The sequence below is a fragment of the Aythya ferina genome (assembly GCF_964211825.1).
Source record: "Aythya ferina genome assembly, chromosome: 2".
NCBI lineage: Eukaryota > Metazoa > Chordata > Aves > Anseriformes > Anatidae > Aythya > Aythya ferina.
In genome coordinates, this window is record NC_140297.1 from 160,745,147 (window position 1) to 160,759,705 (window position 14,559).

General features: G+C 57.7%; 2 protein-coding genes across 4 annotated transcripts in view; one reads left to right on the forward strand and one right to left on the reverse strand.

Annotated features, from left to right (window-relative positions):
* The window catches only part of HSF1 (heat shock transcription factor 1), a 36,903-nt gene extending 24,837 nt beyond the window's left edge, over positions 1-12,066 (reverse strand). Inside the window, exons 1-4 of one of the 3 annotated variants that reach the window (XM_084508556.1) lie at positions 11,764-12,059; positions 7,823-7,931; positions 5,123-5,259; positions 3,325-3,449 (exon numbers count right to left, since the gene is read on the reverse strand). In XM_084508556.1, the coding sequence (XP_084364682.1) occupies positions 3,325-3,449; positions 5,123-5,259; positions 7,823-7,931; positions 11,764-11,919 (527 nt within the window). In that variant the 5' untranslated portion in view covers positions 11,920-12,059. Of the gene's footprint in view, positions 1-3,324; positions 3,450-5,122; positions 5,260-7,822; positions 7,932-11,763 lie in introns of all 3 variants that reach the window. The other 2 variants (XM_084508555.1, XM_084508557.1) reach the window with 2 other exon arrangements.
* Positions 12,067-12,430: 364 nt separating this feature from the next.
* Positions 12,431-14,559, forward strand: part of BOP1 (BOP1 ribosomal biogenesis factor) — a 40,218-nt gene continuing 38,089 nt past the window's right edge. The window contains exons 1-2 of the mRNA XM_084508554.1: positions 12,431-12,454; positions 13,058-13,291. Coding sequence (XP_084364680.1) covers positions 12,446-12,454; positions 13,058-13,291 — 243 coding nt within the window. The 5' untranslated portion in view covers positions 12,431-12,445. The remainder of the gene's footprint in view (positions 12,455-13,057; positions 13,292-14,559) is intronic.

Genomic DNA, 14,559 nt, shown 5'->3' on the forward strand with positions numbered 1-14,559 from the left:
GCTCGCTGGAGCAGACCCCCCACTCAAAACGTGCCCTTAGACGGGAAAAAAGAAAGAGATTAGGAACAAAGTGGCTCAGGCACTACGCACAGCTTTATGTTCGAGGCACCCTCAGCCCTCTGGGGACTGCTGGGGCTGCCTGGGGTAACACAAAGCGGTTGCAGCTCCTCTCTGCCACAGGCAGGCCCCTCGCTGCTGTGCTCGACCCTGCTCCGACTGACAAACAGATCCTGCGGGGGGGTCCTGGAATGGGGCTGCTCAGAATCTGTAAGGTGGGATGAGCCGACCTGCAAGGGGGACGGGGAGGAGCAGTGGACATTCAGATTGTCCCAGAGCATAACTTTGTGGCATCAGATTTTCAAGCCCCAAACCAGAAGATCATCCAGGCTGTAAAGCACAAGCCACGGGACTTGTGTGTGTTCGTCCCTGCTTCAAGTGCTCGCCCCGTGGCTCAGCTGGGGTAGGAATCCTGCAGGACTGCAGCCAGCAGGGAGCTCCCCGGGCAGCAGCGTTTCATGTGGGCCATGGAATGAAGGTGCTAAAGGAGGCTGAGCGCTCACGCTGTGTGCTGATGGAGCAGCTGAAATGATTGGGCTGCAGAGAGGCAACACCATGTGAGCCATCAGACCCCCGAGAACGCTTAAAAAACCTTGTCAAGAAAATAAGTGGCAGCCATGAGCTGACAAGAAGCAGCTGATGCTCCGAAGCACGCTGCAGATCCAAAAGGGCTGGCCCGAAGTGAAGGGGGTGGATTATTGCCCAGGAAGCAGGAAGAAATTTTTAATCACAAGCTCCTGAGGAAATGGGAGCAGCACCACGCCGGCGCACTGGGTATCAACCCAGGGACCAACAAGTCACAGTTTCACCCAGAACATTTCCTTCTGATCATCTTGCAGGAGCCCAGTCACCTGAGAAGCTTTCGAACAAGTGCAAAATATTTCTAGCACTTGGTGGGTGAGCACCCCCCTGCCAGGAGCGGGGAAGCCGCGCTGCTCAGAGAGGGGCTGCCAGCTCCCTGCGAGCAGCAGAGCTCCAAGTCCTGCTGTGTGCACTCCACCTAGCGGTTTACAGGCCGTTTATAATTAATAATGCTAATGTTTGCTCTGACCTGAGCCAGCGGAGCAGCTGGAACGCAGCCTGGAGACCTACAGCGCATTAGGAAGGCGCTCATCCTCACACAGGGTTACAGGCACCATCCCAAAGCGTGCTGAATGCCCTGGTTTCAGCCAGGGCAGAGTTAATTTTCCTCCTCGTAGCTGGTAGGGTGCTGTGTTTGGGATTTAGGATGAGCAGAGTGCTGAGAACATGCTGATATTTACTTGTTGCAGGGCAGTGCTCACACCAAGCCAAGGGCGTTTCAGCTTCACCCTGTCCTGCCAGCGGGCAGGCTGGGGGTGCAGCAGGAGCTGGGAGGGGACAGACCCAGCACAGCTGGCCCAAAGTGCCCAAAGGGGTATTCCATGCCTTATGGGGTCATGCTGAGCAATAGATAGGGGGGGCTGGCTGGGGTGGGGGGCTGGACTGCTCGGGGTTAGGCTGGGCATCGGTCAGCGGGTGGTGAGCAACTGCATTGGGCATCACTTGTTTGTGCACATTAGTAGTAGTAGCACTATTATCATCATTATTATTGTTGTTATTATTATTTTCCTGTCTTAATAAGCTGTGTTCATCTCAACTCACAAGCTTCACTTTCCCATTTCTCTCCCCCATCCCAGAGAGGGAAGGGGGAGGCTGAGCAAAGGGCTGCGTGGTGCTGAGCTGCCGGCCGGGTTACAGCACAGCCCTGACAGCCCATCTGACAGAAGCTGTATGAGTGCTGGGTGGCTAACGAAGATTTCCTTTTTGTTTTTAGGAAAGGAGCACAGCTGGCTCCAAGCCCGCTGAGTTTGCTCTATGAAGGTGGAGTTGTGGTTATCCAGGGTTGGCTGCGTACGAGATTTTCACTCAAAGCCATGCTAGGAAAGGCTGAATCTCTTTGCTCAAGAGACATTTACAACAATTAACAAGGCATTTGTGTCTTACAAGACATTTTCCCTTTCACTTGAAAGGGAAAATGGAAGCAGCCACCTCTGCTGTCTGTAGACCCCCAAAACTGCAATATCGATAACGGTGCACAAATGTTTTACCTGCTGCTATTTGGGAACACGTTCGGAGGACAAGCTACTTCTCTCTCTGCCCTTGCAGAGAGCCTGAAGAGAAGCCCAGCCTAGAGGTAAGGCTGTGTGCTCGTACCTGGGGCAAACAGAAGGTGAAAGGAATCATCTAGAACGACCCTGGAGACGAAGCAGGTTCTCTCCAGCGTGTTCCAAAAACCACAGTCCGTGCTTTTCGCAGTGCAACTGTCCCTCTGAGATCCCCACCGTGCCCTCCTGCTTCACCCAGCACAGGATTCCTCAGGAACAACGGCAGGGATGAAGCAGCTGAGCATAAATTAAACTCATTGATGAATGATTCACTCCACTTTGTAGACAGGCAAATTAGAAAAAAAAAAAAAAAAGCTCTAAACCAGGATTTGTGAGGGTACACGAGGGAGTCGGACACCCACATCCCCGTGCTCGTTAGCTTCATCGAGTGCCTAAACCTGAAGTCTCAGCGCGAGCCCCCCGCCTGGCAGATCGCACCCAGAGCCTGCTCCAGGAGGGCTGCAGCTCCTGCTGGGCACCCGGGAGATTTGGGGGAGACGACAAACCTCAGTGAGGTCACGAAACCGCTGCACCACCACCACGGGAACAGCCACAGCAGTGCCCCGACACCACTTGCTGTGTCCCCAGCATGACAGCAAGCACTGGGGAGCTGCATCCAGCCCCAATTGAACGGGGTGCAGGGCACAGCTCACGAGCCTGGAGGAAGAACGGGACACGAGACATCACCCCAAAGGACTACAGCACCACGGTGCAGCAGAAGGTAAGGCAGAAAACCAGAGCACGAGGGAACAATCCAGCACTGAGCACTGCCTGAAATTTCAGACCGAAAGCCCCGTGGCAGGGATGGAAGCTCTGGGGTCTCCACGGCCGTTCCCGCTGACAGCTCAGAGCAGAGCAGATCCTACACTGCGTTTGGGATCGCAGCTCTGAGGTCTGCAATCCCTAACGGGTTCTGATGGTGCCCAAAAGGTCCTGCCCCTCCACCCCCCGTCCTGCTGCTTTCTAAGCAGGAAGCCTTTTATCACCCAGGCTGCACCCCAGACAACCAAGGCCAGGAACAGAGCGCAAGCAGTGGCAGCGAGCCTGCCAGCAGATGAGGGATTAAACATAACGTGTTCAGGGCAGAAATTACTGAGAGAATTCTCCTGCATCTCCTGCCATCCCCTCCCCACATACATACTGCTTCATGGCTATCAGCTTGGAGTCCATGCTCTCCTGCTTCCCCTTCATCACCTGGATGTCGGTCAGCAGCTTGGTTACATTGTCCTGCCGAACCTTTATGTCCTCGTTCTTTATGCTGGATACCTGGGGATGGAAAGGAAGACGTCAGTGGGGTTTTCTTCCTACAAAACGGTTGTTTAAGCATCCAGGTTGGTCCTGATCCCATCTCCCCACCCATTAAACACCTCCCCTCGCCAGAGCTATCGCCGTGCTCACACTGGCGTACGTTGTGGTGAGGGATGAGAAGTGGTCATCTGTAGTGAAAGCTTTCTGCACACAAATCGTTATTTGCAAAATTAAATTCTGTTGCAGCCTGATAACATCATCCTTTTGGATCAGACAAGCTGTGCTCAGGTAAAACCAGAGGCCTGTGGAGGAGCTGTTTGCTCAGAACAAGCCTTTGGAGAGCTGATGGACCAAGACTTATCTACGATAACCCAAAACCTTAAAAGATGAGTGCGTTTGTGCTGCAGACAGGCAGTGGACATCCTTCTTGCACACTTTCAGAAGTCTGCTGTGTGCAGTGAGCTGAACGCTGCTCTCAGCAATTAAGGAAGTCATTAGCTGGCTTGTGGAAGCAAAGCAGGAGCAGAAGGCAGAGGAGCTGGCTGCAGCAGGGGCCTGCAGGCAGAGCGGCGAGCCTCCTCCCGCGGCCGGTCGCTCGCCATCCTCATCATTTCCACCACAAGCACAAAAGCAGCTGAGGAGATTCCGAGCAGATGATTTTCTTGTTGATAAAACACTCCCGAGGCGTGACACCCGGGCGTGTTTCATGAGAGGAACCGAACGGCTCAGCGCAAACGGCATCCAGTTATTTGAGAGCAGCCTGGGAGAGGCAGGCAGCGAGCTGCTCTCCACGCGCTGCTCTGATTAATACTTGGCTAAGAGTGAATAAACCACGTTTGACTAAACCACGTCTTCCAGCCCGTGCTCAGGACCAGCAGGTTACCCTGGGGCATCCCCAAGCATTTTTGGAACCCCAGTACCACCCATTGCCACCAGTGCGTGGCCAGCAGCTTGAATTTCAAGAACTGGGGCAGTTGTAAAAAAAGTCTGTGAGTTTAAAGGGAGAGGGCAGAGGTCTGGGCTTGGGAGACACCAGCGGTTAGCACGTTTGCAGTAGCTCAGGCACCTTACCTTTCCTTTTCCTGCCTCCACTACCACATCTAACACTTCTCCACGTGTCTGGGCGTTAAGCTGCACGGACACGTTTTACATTCCCTGGAGCATTTAAGCAGGGATTGCAGCTTAACTAGCAATCAGTCTCCCTCTTCCTGAAAGGTGCAATTGTTCTTCCATCCCTCCAGGGGACACAGCAAACCTGCCTCTGCCCAGCCAAACCCAAGCAGATGCTACTTGTCCATAAAAAAAAAAGGGAAAATAAGGCAATATTTGTACTGGCTCCAGAGAGAGGCTGGTTTGTAAGGCCCGAACGCTGCCTGCTTTCTGCTGGTGGTGTGTGGCAGAGGGAAGTGCAAGCAGCACCACAACAAACCCAACGCTGAGATGGGTGAGAAAGGGAGCCAGGAACAGAAGGGAATGGCAGCAGGAATCTGGGGGCAGCAGATCAGCAGGATGGTGCTGCAGCTTGTACCTGTGTGAGGGCAGAGGCAGCAAGCAGAGCTGCTGCCAGAACCTCACCACCAGTGGTGCCAAGGACCCTTGCCCCCAGAGCACCCCGATGCTGTTCCAACCAACGCGTTGTTTTCAGACAGTTTGTCAAAACCTTTCCCGAAAGATGCTCTGCAGAAACTTACGCTGGTTACTTTCCTCTTGATGTTCTCCAGGAGATGCTCCTGGCCTCGGATGAAGTACGGGTGCTGGAACTCGGTGTCGTCTTTCTCCGGCTTCACCAATCCTCCCTGCTCAATGTGCACCACCTTTCGAAAGCCATCTGCAAATTAAATGGTAGATGGTTGGAGAACAGCTCGATGGGCTAAATATGAACGTCAGAGAGCAGAAACAAGCACGAGCTCCCCTTGGTTGCCTAAGCCCTCGGTCACTGTGCCATTCCTAACACATCTCCCCCTAAAAATGCTTCATGGAACGAGGAACTCAACCTGATGGAGGCTATGCCAGGCCTCCTTGACAAGTGGCACGAGTCCTCCACTGCCCCTGGTCCTCTCCAGGAGGGCAGAGCCACGCAGCCGCTGCCCTGAACCACAGAGCAAAGCAGGATCTGAGCAGGATCCACTCCTACGTCCCAGAACCCTTCTGAAAAACACCTTTTGCTGCTCTCACAAAGCCAACGTTTGTTTATTTGGCTGACAGCACGGGGCAGCAAGAAGAAAGGCTGAAATTAAAGGAATTAAAGCAAAAGTCTCCAATTAACCTTCCTGTTTCCCGATTCAAGGCCCTCAGCCACAGGACGCTGTGGTTACACGAGCACACAGCACCTCTCCTCGCCTTCTCAGCGCAGATGGAGGCAAGGGAAGAGGCATTTCCACAGAGCTTCTTCTCAGGAGCACCACCAAAGGCAGACTGCAACACTTAGCACACGCTCCATGCAATCCCAGAGGTCTTACATTTCGTTTATTCGGGGAATAAAGTGGCTTCTGAAAGCAGCTGGCCACATGCACGGTGCAAGAAGCACTGCCCAGCAGCTCTCGTGCTAATAAAACTATTTGTACTTTGGAGACAAACCTGTGCGAGTGTTACCGGTGTGCCAGAGGGGGTGACCACTGTGGCATCTGACTGAAGTAAGAAAAATAACAAACTGCGCTGGAATTCACCCTACTCTCACTCACGTTGCTATCAGTTTATTCAAAACAGCACTCGGAAATCCGATTTATATTTCCTGGAAGGAGACAGAGCCTCGGTTTTGGTTACACACCGAGGATCACTCCAGAGCAGTGACCAGCCTTCGGGGCAACGTGCTGACCCCAGCGCTTGCCCCAACTTCCAGAGCAGCTCCGGGTTTTGTGCCTCAGACTGTGGCTGTCCCAGAGCTGCCCATGTGGGAGCCTCGTCACAGCTGTCCCCAAAACTTGGGATCAAAGAATTGTAAGACTGGAAAAGGGCGATACGATCACCAGGGCCAGCCGGCACCTAACACAAGTCCACCGCCAAACCCCATCCCCACGTCTCTGAGATACCCCATGTGGGAGCCAAGTGGTTTTTGATCTCAGCTCTTCCGTGAGCCGCTAGGACAAATTGCAAGCGTTATTTGTGTTTGTCAGGACACAGCTGCGGGTGGAAAAAAGCTTCCTGCACTTGCAGCAGGAAGTGATTTAGTGAAATCACCCGATGTTGTGGTGCTAGGAGCCAGCTTCCAGCCACTGCAGCGATCCCTGGAAGGAAAGGCCGTGGGCACGGAGCACAGGACGTGCCCCTTCTGGAGGATTTCCGAGCCCTGGCTCTGGTTTTGCATGGAGCAGGGTAAGTGGACTCAGCCTGAGCACCAGCTCGGAGGCTGCCCCATGGAAATCCAGCTGAATGCTGCTGCGAGCAGGCATCAGAAGGGCAGAGCTCGGCATGAAGCAGTGATAACCACACACCTGGGGGGGAGCAGAACAAGCAAACCCTGATAAACCACGCACAGAAACTCAGGTTCTGTTCCAGGCATTTCCCTTTTATAACGCAAGCAAATCAAGAGGTGTGGATGTGGTGCTCGGGGATGGGTTTGGTGGTGGATTTGTGCTAGGTGCTGGCTGACCCTGGTGATCTTTTGGGTCTTTTGCAGCCTGATGATTCCATCCCTGCTTCAAAGAGGAATAAATCGCTCCATAATGCCCCTGGCAGGGAGGGAAGAAGAGGAGGGGTTGAACGGCAGAAGGAGGGTTTGGGTTAGACGTCCAGCAGCCACCCTCACACTAAAGGCATTTCCCTGAGGAGCTCGCAGCATCCTGGCTGTTGGAGGCTCGTGAAGCTACTCCCTAAGCCACCGGGATGAGACAGAGGGAGCTGAGCCTGCCTCGAAGCAGAGGATCAGGCTTGATGATGGCGAGAGCTCTGCCATGGCTCCAGGGGGAAAAAAAATAACTGCTGCTGAGACGAGCAAGTTCAGTCAGCGCCTGCTTTCCATGACTCCGGCGGCAACATCCCCTGGAGAAAGCGGTTAGAAAATTACCGAGCTGTCACTCGTGGCTTCTCTGTCCAGCTGGAGGCCTTCCAGGAGCTCCTGCTTCATTAGGAGGTGGCAAGGAGAGCAGCAAGGAGAGCAGCAAGGAGAGCAGCAAGGAGAGCAGCAAGGAGTGCCACCGCCAGCATTAATGACAGGCGAGCTCCCAGGCTCACACCCAGGGAAGGGCAAGATAAAAAGCCGAGAGCTCGAGGTTCTTCACGTCTGGCACGGGTTGCTGGCGTTAGCAGTGGCTTTGCCTGTCAGCACAACCAACCTTAAACCTACCCCCGGGTCCCCCCGGATAACTGCAAGGGCAGAAAACGCTCCTGGGTCAAACACGACGCCCCCCACAGCGGGCTGGGATCGTGGCAAGGAGCCCCGGGGGGATACTCACACATATTGAGCTGCCGCACGAAGCTGGCCATGTTGTTGTGCTTGAAGTACTTCGGGAGTACCTCCTTGGCAAACTGTCCTTGGTCAAACACATGGAAGCTGTTTCCGCTCTGCCAAAAAAAAAACAAAAACCAAGACAAAACGAGATGTTATCGGCCGCCCTCACCCTGCTCCACCAGGAGAGAGGTTACGCACGCCACCAAGCCCCATTTTGCACGACTGCAGATGTGTGAATTCCCCACCCCGTGCCAATTAGCTTGATTTCGTACCGATGGCAAGCAGGCGGCGCGGCAAGCCCGCCTGGAAATGTCAACATCTGGCAGCAAATTAACCTGATTCCACCTCCTGCCAGTCTCGGCGCGCCCGGGGCCGCGCAGGTGGGTGAGGACCTGCGGGATGCGGCGCCCCGGGTTTGGCCGGGGGGGGCCCTGAGGATTTTAAGCAGCAGGAGGTGGTGAGAGGTGAAGGGTGCGCCACGAGCACATCACCCAGCCCAACAAACAGCCCCGTTTCAGCCCCGTTTCAGCCCCGTTTCAGCCGTTCAGCTTCCAGGTCCCTGGTGCCGTTTAATTGCACGTGGCTCCTGCTGACCAGCACAGGGTTTTCGTCCTGGCACCACGATGCAGGAGCTCCAAATACATTTCAAGACGTGGATTTGCTCCCCCTACCAAGCTCCCCCCGCTAACGTCGCCCCCCACAGCACCACCAGCACCCCGGGGCCCGTCCCCAGCAGCGGCACAACCCCAGAGATGTCAGAGCACCAAAGACCCGACCCCAGCGCAGCGCTGCAGGCACCCCGGGGCTCTTCCCAGACCCCCAGTTCTTCACACGTTACTGGTTTCTGTCCCTGCTGTGGTGCAGGACACCGAGCTCAGCCCCCACAACCCGCAGGAGAGCCCCGGGGCTCAAACAGCTTCTCCTTGGGGCTGCAGAAGCAAAAAAACTGCCCCAGATTGCCCTGAACCAGCCCCTGGTGATGCCAAGAGCTGAGGCTGAGGGGCCAAAAACTGCTCAGCTGGGAGCCCAGGTCCCATCTGGGGAGCTACGGAGCTGGGACAGGTCTCATGGAATGGCCCCAAACACCCCCAGCCCCACACAGCGCTGTGGTGAGGGGGCTCACACCCCAATTTTGCCCTGCAGCTCCTGCTCCTTCCCTCTGACCGCCCCGCACTGCCCCTCCGCCTCCTCCAGCTCCTGGGGAACCAGCGAGGAGAAAATTTAGGAGTGAGATCTTCAGATCTTACACGTGTTCGGGCTCTCAGTCTGTGAGGCTGTGAAATAAGCAGGGAAATCCGGGAAAATAACGACTTCAGAGCAACAAAAAACCCCAGTTTGATGTTATTTCCCAGCACCCGAAATGGGAAGGGCGATCCCGGCGGTGTCACGGCACGCTGAGGTGCCCCGGGTGGGAGGGAGAGCAGAAAAGCCACGATTTAGCCCCAAAAGCCAAGCGATGTTCCTACAACACGGCACCGGCATGACCCCCCCTGGAAAAACAGCCGATGCTGTGGCAGAGACACAACAAACGGCACGAGGACGTCGGGATCTCAGCGATGGGTGGAAAAACCTGAGGGTTAGGGGACAGAGGGGTTTGGCCACCTCTTCTCAGTGTTTTTTGGGGACAGGACAAGGGGTAACGGGCAAAAAATTGAGCCCGGGAAGCTCTGAACCAATATGGGAAAGAAATTCTTCATGGTGAGGGTGACAGAGCACTGAGCAGGCTGCCCAGGGAGGCTGGGGGGGCTCCTTCTTTGGGGATATCCAACGCCTCCCTGGGCAGCCTGCTGTAGGGAAATGCTTTGGGAAGGGGTTGGTGGTCCCAGGGGGTCCCTTCCAACCCCTACAGCTCTGTGATTTTGTGGTTTTTATTCACAAAACACCTCAACAGCAAGAGAAGGCACAGCCAGTGAAAACAGAGGGCAAAAGGGGAGAGCTGAGTGAGAGGAGGAGCTGAGGGCAGCTCCCGCACCCCAAAACTGGAGGTGAAAACATCACAGAGCTGCCACCGTCCCCAAATCCTCCTGGGCTGGGCCCGCCGTTATCTCTGCCTCCCAGTCAAACCAGCAGCTCCCAGCTGGTTCCGATAGCAGGCTCGGGGCCTCCCGCAGCCTCCCAGTAAAGGCACCGGGCAGGAGATGGAGCGAGGGGTGCGGGGACAGGCAGGAGGATCCGGCAGGGTCAGGCTTCTCCTCGGGGACCCCAAACCTTTGGCTGTGGGTTTTTTTTTGCTTGGTTTTAAAGCCCACCGCCCCGCAGGTCAGGCTGGAGCCCCCCCTGTGGTGGAGCTCCCCCTTGCAGGAGCCTCTCCGAGCCCCCATCCCGCAGCCGAGGACCCCCAGCCCTCCACCAGCTCCATCCTCGGGGCCTGGAGCGCGGCCCCACCGACCCAAAAGCTGCAGGGACAAGTGGGGGACATCCAAGGGGTGGTCTCACTGCCCTGGGGAGGCTCCCACCCCTCAGCCCCTCGGGATCCACACGGGTTCGGAGCTGCCTGGGGCCGCTGCTGGCCCCAGGGGAGGGCACGGGGCTGCTGCGGGGCGAGAGGAGACACCACAGAGAAAAGCTGAAGGTCCCACCCTAAAAAAGTGCAGTTAGAAGATCATATATACGTGTATATATATACATACAGCTGCTTCACCTCCTCTGGGGTTTATTTTCCTGCTTTCTTCACCAATTTCTCCTCACACACACCCATTTTGTGCCCCTCCTTATGGAAAGCACTTCAGGACCCCCACTCCTGACCCCCAGACCCCAATTTGACGCCCGCACACACACCCCCTGCGCACTTTCCCCTCCTCCACCGCTTCTTTTCCCGTTTTCTTTACAGATTTCCCCCTCTCACACACACAAATTGTGCCTTTTCTTGCAGAAAGCACCTCGGGACCCACGCTCCTGAGCCCCCGAAGCCCAACCAGGAGCTCACCCACCCCCGCCCCGTGCAGTTTTACCCCCTCTGACACTCATTTCCCTGCTTTTTTCACCGATTTCCCCTCACACACCCCCAATTTGTGCCTTTCCCTGTGGAAATCCCTTCAAGACTCGCACTCCTGAGCCCCAAAACCCAACTTTAAGTTCACACCCCATGCAGTTTTACCCCATTTAACTCTCATTTTCCTGTTTTTTTGCACCAATTTCCCCTCACAGACCCCCTATTTATACCTTTCCCTATTGAAATCCGGTCAGGACCCACACCCCCAAGCCCCCAAAACCCAACTACAAGCTCACACCGCGCAGTTTTACCTCCTCTGATGCCAATTTTCCTGCATTTTTCATGAATTTCCCCTCACGCCTCCCCAATTTCTACTTTTCCCTATGGAAATCCCCTCAGGCCCCACACCCCCAACCCCCCAAACCCCAAGCATAACCCCACAACCACCCACCCTGTGCACTTTTACCTCCTCCGACGCTTCTTTCCCTGCATTTTTCATTAACTCCATTAACCAATTCCATTAATTTCTCATTAATTCCCCCTCCCCACCCCCAATCTCTACCTTCCCTCCCTGAAACCCCTTCACCCTCCACACCCCCAACCCCCACCTCTACCTCCACCCACCCCCACCCCATGCAGCTTTACCCCATTTTTCACCCATTTTTACCCCCTTTTTCACCCATTTTTACTTTTTCATCCCCTTTTTCACCCATTTTTACCTTTTTTTACCCCCTATTTCACCTATTTTCCCCCTTATTTCCCCCTTCTCCTCACCAACTCCCCCTCACACCCCTCATTCCCACCTCACCTCCCACAAAACCCCCTCAGGACCCCCTGACACCCTCTTTTAATTACCGACTGACGAGAAAACCATTAAAAACATTAAAAAATTAGGATTTTTTTCCGGGAAAACGCCAGGGCCTCGGCCGCGGGGTCGGGTCCCGGCAGCGGGCGTTCGCCCGCTGCCGGGACCCGAGCCCCGCGGCCTCGGCCTGGCCTCCGCCGGTGCTCACCGGGCTCCAGCAGATGAGGGGGTCGGTGTCGGGGTCCTCCACCAGCGTCCACAGCTTGGTGAGGAAGGCCGGCACGTTGCTACCGCCGCCACCGCCGCCGCCACCGCCACCACCGGGCCCGGCGCCCACCGCCGCCGCACCGCCGGGGCCCTCCATGGCCGTCGAGGCCTCGGGGCCCGGGTTCCGTGGGCTCAGCGCCGCCGCCGCCCGCCGCCGCCTCGGGGCCCGGCCGCCGCCTGCGCAGCGCCGCCCGCGGGGCCCTGCATGGCCGCCGCCATCTTGGGACGCCGCCGGGACGAGCCCCCCTCGGCGCGGGGCGCCCGCGCGCATGCGCGGCGCCGCCCCCGCCCCCTCCGCCACGCCCCCAACGCGGAGAGAGGCGGCGGGAAAGGGGGTGCTGCGCATGCGCGCCCGCGCCTCGCTTGGTTTTCCCCCCGCCTTCCTCCTGAGGCCCCCTCAGTTGGGCGGGTGGCGGCGGCGCATGCGCGTGGGGCCGCGCGCCCTCTGCCCTCTGACCCCGCCGCTGCCTCCGGTATCCCTCCCCCCCCCCCCCCCCACCCCGTTATTTTCCGCCCCCCCGGAGGTGGAGCCGGGCCCGGAAGGCGGAAGGAGGCGGCAGGGGGCGGGGCCGTGACCTCTGACCCCGGCGCACGAGGAGCGCGGCGGCGCACGCGGCACCGGCATGGCGGAGGTGGGGAGGGGGGGGAACGGGAGGGGGTTACCATGGTTACCGGGGGGCTACCGGGGGGTTACCGTGGTTACCGGGGGTTACCAGAGGGTTACCATGGTTACCGGGGGTTACTACGGTTATTTGGGGGGTTACCGGGGGGGCACCGGGGTTACCGGGGGCCTACCGGGGGGGTTACCATGGTTACCGGGGGGCTACCGTGGTTATCGGGGGGTTATCGGGGGTTACCGGGGGGTTACCATGGTTACCGGGGGGCTACCGGGGCGTTACCATGGTTACCGGGGGTTGCTACGGTTATTTGGGGGGTTATCGGGGGGGCACCGGGGTTACCGGGGGGTTACCAGAGGGTTACCATGGTTACCGGGGGGATTACCGGGGGTTGCCGTGGTTACCGGGGGGTTACCGGGAGGTTACCATGGTTACCGGGGATTCATATGGTTATTTGAGGGGGTTACCGGGGGATGCTATGGTTACCGGGGAGGGTTATCATAGGGTTACCATGGTTACTGGGGGGTTACCGGGGGGGTCACCGTGGTTACCGGGGGGTCCCGGGGTGCCCCGGTCCCGGTGCCCGGCCCTGACCCCCTCCCGTTTTTTGTCCCGCAGCCCCAGGAGGCGCCGAGCCCCGGAGCCGAGGAGCCGGAGCCCAGCGGGGGCTGGGGGCTGGGGGGCAGCGACAGCGAGAGCTGGGGGGGCAGCGAGGACGAGGAGGAAGAGGAGGAGGAGGAGGGGAGCGGAGAGGAAGACGAGGAGGAGGAGGAAGACGACGAGGATGAAGATGAGGAGGATGAGGATGATGATGAGGAAGAGCCTGGCAGCACCACAGCCCCTGCAGGACGGGTGAGGAACGGGGCTGGGATGGGGCTTTTTGGGGTGGGGGGGCTGCGAGCCCCATGCCCTGTGCCCCGTTATTTGGGGGCAGCCACCACGGGGGCAGCCCCACAGCTGCTTGCCTGGGGGCAGGAGGGACCCCCCTGCCCGTTTGTTCCTGGAGCCCGCGTTCCTGACGCTTCCCTCGTGGACACCTTCCTTGCTTTTCATTATTTTTTACCATTTTTAATTATTTTAGAGGTGTCCTCCGGTTCCAGGCGAGCTGGGCGCAAAGGTTGGTGACAAATTCACGCTGGAGCTTGCCCTAACGCGCGGCTCCTGCTGTGCCCCCGCTCAGCACCAGTCCCCCTTGGGGTGTCCCTGTCCCCCTCGGGGTGTCCCCGTCCCCATGCCACCTCCAGCAGCCCCTGGGGACCCTCAGCTCGGCTCCCCGGTGCCGTTTTGCTCCTCAGAGCGCTCAATTCCCTAAACCACGCGAGTTTCCTGGCTCCTGATGCTCATTTTTCTTGGCTGGACGTGGGCACCAGGAGATCTCGGGGTCGCACACCCGCGGCTCGGAGGTTTCCCTGTGGCCGTACCCGAGGGGTTTGGCACAGGGCAGGACCTGGAGGGCACCAAATGTGCCCAGGTGAGTGCTCACCCCCTGCTTGTGCCTTCAGAGCCCCTTGCGCTCCCTCCTGGCACCTGCATCCCCCGGGGATGCTAGGCACAGTGTGGGGTCGGGCATTGCAAGGAAGAACCTCCCAGGAAAAGGCACCCGACCGGCAGCGCTGCCCGGAGGCTGGCTCCTCTGCCTTTGCTAAATTCGTTCTCAAAACTCGAATTATGGATGTCCACGCCAGGCTGTGCAGGGCTCAGAAGGAGCTGACCGCAGGCACCGGGGTCGCTGCTTCATCACAGAACGGGATCGTGGAGTCATTTGGGATGGCGAAGACCTCCAAGGGCATCAGGTCCGGCTGGAAGCAGGCAGCAGGAAGGCGGTGCCAGCCCCAGCCATGGACAGACACAGCTCTTGGTGATGGCTCCTCCGTTTTCCCAAATCTTCCCCCCAGCACGAGGGACCCCCACTGGTGCCAAATTCACCAGCTCTGGCTCCAGGGATCCTCGGGTCCGGGGCGTTGCTGCTCTCTGCACATTTGGGCGTGCTCCTGCAGGAGCTTTGTGTTGGAGCAAACAGGAGAAGCAAAAGGAGGGCTGAGGGCTCTGGAGACGATGCCCACAACCTTTGGGTCCTGCTGGTCCGCAGGGCTGTGTAAATATTGGGCTGTCCTTGTCGG